At 46.0% G+C, this 6,727-nt stretch overlaps 1 protein-coding gene across 2 annotated transcripts in view; it reads left to right on the plus strand.

Moving 5' to 3' along the window:
- The window catches only part of Adat1 (adenosine deaminase, tRNA specific 1), a 27,455-nt gene that overhangs the window by 1,321 nt on the left and 19,407 nt on the right, over positions 1 to 6,727 (plus strand). The window contains exons 2-5 of one of the 2 annotated variants that reach the window (XM_005345640.3): positions 1,175 to 1,375; positions 1,633 to 1,701; positions 3,297 to 3,351; positions 4,122 to 4,252. In XM_005345640.3, coding sequence (XP_005345697.1) covers positions 1,207 to 1,375; positions 1,633 to 1,701; positions 3,297 to 3,351; positions 4,122 to 4,252 — 424 coding nt within the window. In that variant the 5' untranslated portion in view covers positions 1,175 to 1,206. Of the gene's footprint in view, positions 1 to 1,174; positions 1,376 to 1,632; positions 1,702 to 3,296; positions 3,352 to 4,121; positions 4,253 to 6,727 lie in introns of those variants that run through there. The other variant, XM_026778869.1, reaches the window with a different exon arrangement.

The following is a 6,727-nucleotide window of genomic DNA, read 5'->3' on the forward strand; positions in this document are numbered from 1 at the left end:
ATGTTAGATACTAGCCAGGCGTGGTGGCACACACCTTCAATCCCATCACTCCGGGGGCAGAAGTAGGTGAATCTCTGTGAGTTTGAGATCACCCTGGTCTACAGAGTTAGTTCCAGGACAGCTAGGGCTGTTACACAGAGAAACCCCTATCTTGAAAAACCAAAAAAAAAAAATGTTTGGTACTATTATTCATGCTTTTTTCTGGGTTTTGTTTTTGTTTTTCAAGACAAGGCTTCTCTTTATAGCATTAGTTGCCCTGGAAGACCAGGCTGGCCTAGAGATATCCTCCTGCCTCTGCCTCTGCCTCCTGAGTGGCTTAAAGGCATGCACCGCCACAGGCCAAATACTATCCATGTTTTAACAGATGTGAAAATTAAAATGATCTACCCAGTAATGACTCAGTTGCTCTGTGGTGCAGCTGGAATTGAAACCTAGAAAATACAACTCCATGCCCATACCCTAAATACAGCTGCTGTGAAGACATGCTGTGAGAGACTGAAAATTTGCTAGAGTGAGGTAGATTGGGGGAAAGAACATCTGTCCAGAAAAAAAAAACAAAAAACTTTGCTTTGGTTTTGTTGTTGTTGTTTGGTTTTTTTTCAAGGCAGGGTTTCTCTGTAGCTTTAGAACCTGTCACTCTGTAGACCAGGCTGGCCTTGAACTCACAGGGATCCACCTGCCTCTGCCTCCCGAGTGTTGGGATTAAAGGCTTGTGCCATCACTGCCCGGTCCAGAAAGTAAGTTTGTAGGGTGACGATCTGCCCAAAACAGGCTGAAATTTGAAAGGACAGTATAAAACATAGAAAATCCAGATTCATAACCTGCTTTAATCTTTTTTTTACTTTTTTTTTTTTTTTTTGGTTTTTCGAGACAGGGTTTCTCTGTGGCTTTGGAGCCTGTCCTGGAACTAGCTCTTATAGACCAGGCTGGTCTCGAACTCACAGAGATCCGCCTGCCTTTGCCTCCCGAGTGCTGGGATTAAAGGCGTGTGCCACCACCGCCCGGCTCCAACTTGCTTTAATCTTGAAGCAGTAATTTGTCCTGTGGGAGTTGTAGCTCTCTCTTGTTTATTAAAGATGGGAAGGAAGGGAGATGAGTAGAAAAAGCGAGCCTTAGCTGAAGTTCCGGAGTGAGGCGCTCTGGCTTACACTGGTTTTCCTTTCTATTCTGATAGTCTGGGCTTCTATCAGGGCCTCAGCTCCAGCTATGTGGACAGCAGATGAGATTGCTCAGCTGTGCTACGCACACTATAATGTCAGATTGCCCAAGCGGGGGAAACCTGAGCCAAACCGTGAATGGACTTTGTTGGCAGCAGTCGTGAAGATACAGTCTCCAGCTGGCCAAACTTGTGACACCACTGATAAGGAGGTGCAAGGTGAGACCTTTTCTCTCTGTCAGCCACCATAGACAGCTCGGACAGTGCCAGGCTGGATGTGAACTATAGTGTTAGGTGTTTCCCCACGGCTTCCACCAGGTGGCGCAGTACTCCTGGTGCTGGCGGGGAAACTGCAGTCCTGATGGAGTCCGCTGGGAATCCTCTGGCGAAAGGAGAAATGTGGACTTACTAACCTGAACACTAGGAAGCATTCAGTCCCCGAGAGTTCACTTAATGATTTCTTTTTTTCCTTTCAGTGACAAAGGAAGTTGTCTCAATGGGAACAGGGACGAAATGTATAGGCCAGACCAAGATGAGGAAGAGCGGTAAGCAAGGAGCTCTAAACAGTCATGCTGTACTGCAGGTGTCCATGCTGACCTTTAGTCAAGGACACGGGAACACACTGGTTCCAGGACAGCCAAGGTTACCAAAAGAAACCCTGTCTCAACAAAAAAGTGTCAGAGTTGGTGGTACATGTCTTTAAGCCCAGCATTTGGGAGACAGAGACTGGTGAATTTCTCTGGAGTTGTAGTGAGCCCCAGGCCAGCCAGAGCTACATGATGAGACTCTGTGTTACCAATGCACAAACTAAGTTTGAGTCTCAGGACCCACATGGGAGAGGAAGAAAACTGACTGCTTTGAATTGTCCTCCGACCTCTGTCTGCGTGCATATTGTGCCTCATGTGCACACATCATGGTACATATATACAAAATGAATAAATGAAGATGTATTAAGATATCTGTAGAAAAATTGAAGGAATCTGGGGGAGGAATCTCAGGAGCAGTGCCCTTGCCTAGCTGCAGAAGCACTAGATTCAATCCCCAAGCACTTAAAAAAAATTTGTTTCTATAAATCTCAACTAGAGGTTGTTATGGAATATTACTTAAAGATGTGTTGCATATTTATGCTATGGGATATTTGTTTAGTGATGCAAAGATGTGTTGCATTCTTTTATGTTGCATTTGTTTAGCTCTGTGAAACTATGTTATTTTGCCTGTCTGAAACACCTGATTGAGCTATAAAAAAAAAAAAAAAGAACTGAACAGCCAATAGCTAAGCAGAAGAAAGAATAGATGGGGCTGTCAGGAGGAGAAAAAGAGAAAGTTGAGGAGCAAGGAAAGAAGGAAAAGAAAAGGAAACCAGACTAGAGGCCAGCCACTCAGCTACACAGCAAGCCAAGGAGTAAGAGGTAAAGAAAGGTATACAGAATAGAGAAAGATAAAAGCCCAGAGGTGAAAAGTAGATGACTAGAAACAAACCAAACTAAGGCCAGGCGTTCATAAGTAAGAATACGTCTCCGTGTGTCATTATTTGGGAGCTGGGTGACAGGACCCCCAAAGAGTCAAAAGAGTACAAAGCAACAACTTTGTACAGTGTTTCTTTGTTTTGCTTGGTTTATTTGTTTGTTTGTTTTATTTGTCTGGGATTTTGAGATAGGATCTCAATATGTAGCCCAGGCTTATCCAGAACTTGCTATTGTTCAGACTGGCCTCAAACTCATGGTTATCCTGCCTAAACCAGGAATTACAAGCACCACCGTGGACCTAGCAACCGATGGCAAGTTTGTACCCAATGCACCCTTGGCATTGTCTAGAAGTATTTTTGGTCATCACCACATAGGGTAGGGTATTCTTGGCACCCTATAGGTAAAGGATCCTGTACAGCCTATATATTTTTGTTTGTTTGAGACAGGGTCTTCTCTATATGGCCCTGGTGTGTGTATGTGTGAGAGACAGGGTCTCTCTATGTAGCTCTGGCTGACCTAGAACTCACTCTGTAGACTGTGTTGGCCTTGAATTCACAGAGATCCACCACCTGTGCCTCCCAAGTGCTGGGATAAGGGTACTGCTGTATTCTGCCAGGCTCGCTCTCCAGATCCCAGTCTTCATTTCCTCCATATCTCCTGTCTTTGCCACACAGGAGACATCCTCAATGACAGCCATGCTGAGATCATAGCCAGAAGGAGTTTCCAGAGGTAAAGCCATATTCCCAAAAAAGTCTTGGTTGAACATGTCTGGGCGTGGGGTTTGCGTGTCTAATAAGCCTGAAGCTAATGTAGATTGTGTCACTCTGAACTGCCAGAGTTCAGATTAGTGCTTCTCAGACTTGAGTGTGCCTCAGTACCACCTGGTAAAACCCAAGTTTCTTGCCAGGCATGGTGGTGCACGCCTTTAATCCCAGTACTAGGGAGGTAGATTCAAGAGGATCTCTGTGAGTTCAAGGCCAACCTGGTTTATAAAGCTAGCTCCAGGACAACCAGGGCTTTTACACAGAGAAACCTTGTCTTGAAAACAAAACAAACAAACAAAACCCCCAGGTTTCTGGGGCCACGGTATAAACTTAGTAATGAAGCTCTTCTAGTAAGTACATCAGGCCTTTGAGTTCAAACCCAGCACAGGGATGGGAGTGGACAAGGTGGCTGGACCTACCTCCTGAGATCTGATTTGAGTGGATCCAGGGCGAAGCCTGAGGTCTTCCTGACCTTTACAAAGGACTCATTATCATTCTCAAATTGCCAGATCACTGCCAGTCGCATTGTTCGGCTGTAATGCTTCCTGTGATCACCCCGCCAGAGAGCTCTCTTCGCTACACACATTTGTTTATTCCTTTCCCTCCATTTAACTAATTTTATAGTGCTGGGAGTCAAGCCAAGGACGTTGCATATGCTAGGCCCTCAGTGTGCATGTAAAGTATCCTGAGCTATATCACCAGCCTAACCGTTCACTCTGATCTTGCAACCCTCAGATACCTTCTCCATCAGCTCCATTTGGCAGCCATCCTGAAAGAGGATAGTATCTTTGTGCCAGGAACTCAAAGAGGACTGTGGAAGCTCAGACCTGACCTGTCTTTTGTGTTTTTCTCTAGCCACACACCCTGTAAGTATAGTCGAGCCTTATCTCCAAAATACTTCTGACTGGCCAGGAGGTTGTGGCACACACCTTTAATCCCAGCACTCAGAAGGCAGAGGCAGAACTCTGAGTTCGAGGCCAACCTAATCTACAGAGTGAGTTCCAAAACACTGAGAAACCCTGTCTAGATAAACAAAACAAACACAAAAAACTTCTGGCTGAATATAGCTGCAAGTAATGGTAGTGATTATTTATATACATAATCACATCTACTGGGGGAAGCAGAAGGGAAATACAGGGAGGTGTGGCGTCTCACTGTTAGTTCTCAGAGTTGAGATTGGGCAGCTTCAGCTTAACCCCTACAGAGTACAGCATAATTACTGGGACCCAAGAGCCCCGAGTTGTACGACAGTAACTCATCAGAAAGCCCACTTCATTCATTCATTCATCTAGGACTGTGTGCAGTCCACTGTGGATCTGGCGGTCAGAGGGCAACTCGTAGTTAGTCTCAGCTTCCACTAGGTGGGGTCCAAAGGTAGAACTCATCAGACTTGGCAGCAGCGCCTTTGCCTACAGCCAGCTCACTGGCCTGTGAGACAGGTGTTTGCTAAATTCTCCTGGCTGGGCTTGAACTTAATATGTAGGCCCCTGTTGGCCTTGCGCTTTAGCAAACTTCCTGCCTCAGTCTCCCAAGTGCTGGCAATGCAGGCACACTCCACACACACAGGGTTTTTTGTCTTTTTAAGCTAGTATTGCTGTTAGTCCATCTTGTCTTGAACTCCCCAGGTTACAGGAGTGTGCCACCACGGCTGTCGTGAGCAGGTGTTCTCTATTCCTCACGCTGTAGGGCATAGCAGGTCTACAGCAGTGAGGAGGGGCTGGGGAGAGCTCATTGGTACTGTGTCTGCTTAGTATATCCGGGGTATGTCCAGGGTGTCGGCCTGCTAACAAACTCCACACACCAGCGGGCCGGGGGTGCCGACCTCTTAGTGTGAGTAAAGACCAGGAGGGTCGCGCTCATGAGTGAGAGGCAGACAGTTGAGAGAGTTGGGAGGACAGTTGCTTAGACTCCATGATTGTGAAGGAGGAGGAGGTAAAGGTGGCTTCTAGATTTCTCCTCAGAGCCCCGGAGGAAGGATGACAACTGTGTGAGGGGAAGTGAGAGAAAGAATAGCTGTGGCGTGGGTGGGGGCTCTGTGACTTGTGGGTGGGGGCTCTGTGACTTGTGGGTTGGGGCTCTGTGACTTGTGGTAATTGGTTTTTGTTTTTAAAGATCTTAAATGAGAAGTGGTAGCCTCTGTTAATCGTAAAAGCTCTGGAAATTGTTTTTCTGGGAAAAGAAATCTTCAGTCCCCTTCGCTCATGAGTAATCTCTTACCATGTGGTGCCGTCCACCCCACCCGTGGTTTATCTGTAGGAAGGACGCGCACTGCCTAGCACATGTGACTCTCGCTCCCCTGACATTTACTTCTCGTTGCTAATTAGGAGTTTGGTGTCTCGGTTAGCTACTTTAGACTCTCACTTTCGTGTTTTGTTAGAGTGAGTCAGCCCCTTGTATCCAGGCGTTCTGTCGCCATCACATCTCTGAGCTCACAGAGTAGGAGGTGGACCCAGTGAATTCGCCAACGTTGCTGTCACCTTGTAAGGTCTCTGGAAGTCAGCCAGGCAGCCTTTCCTGTGGCATTTCTCCTTTCCCACTCTCTGGTTATAAAGAATACAAGTATATTCTTCCCACACTGAAAAAGCAACACACATTGGGTTGGTATTTGAAGAAATAGCTCCCTTCTCAAGGGAGCGCTGTGCTTTCCCCTGACCTCAGGTTTTCTTTGGTTCCCTGGCGACACAGAATAGATTAGACATCTGTAAACCAGCAAAGGAAAAACATTGGAGGTTTTGGAAACACTGGTGTTTACTGGCCTTTGCAGTTTATGGTGGGTTTCTATTGTGGGATATACATCATAAAAATCCCTAAGATGAGGATATTTTGAATAATGTTTGTCAAATTTACTCTGCCATGAAATAAGCCACTATTGTTTTCTTAGGCATCTTACAGGATACCAGTCCACAAAATGCCCTCAGGAAACTTTTCTCATCGTAGGAGAGGTGACTCAATGTTTAAGGACACTTACTGCTCTTCTGGAGTACATGAGTTCAATTCCTAGCACCCATGCTGGGCAACTCAAAACTGGCTGTTAGTCCCATTTCATGGGATCCAAGACCCTCTTCTGGCCCTTGTAGGGACTTGCACGCATGTGACTCTGAGTCAAACACACATACTTTTTTAACATCTTTTTTTTTTTAAGACTTCCCTTAAAATTGTAGTTCTTAGATGAGAATACTTTCACTTTCACTCCAGCTCCCATGCTTTGGGTTACGTGTATGTACAACCTGACTGGGTCTGGAAACACCTTTGATTGTCAGACTCGGGGACTATTAGCATCTAATGTATAGAGGCTTCATAGCGGCTGTCCTACAGGACACATGTAATGTATAGCGGCTGTC

Source organism: Microtus ochrogaster, chromosome 4 (genome assembly GCF_000317375.1).
Source record: "Microtus ochrogaster isolate Prairie Vole_2 chromosome 4, MicOch1.0, whole genome shotgun sequence".
NCBI lineage: Eukaryota > Metazoa > Chordata > Mammalia > Rodentia > Cricetidae > Microtus > Microtus ochrogaster.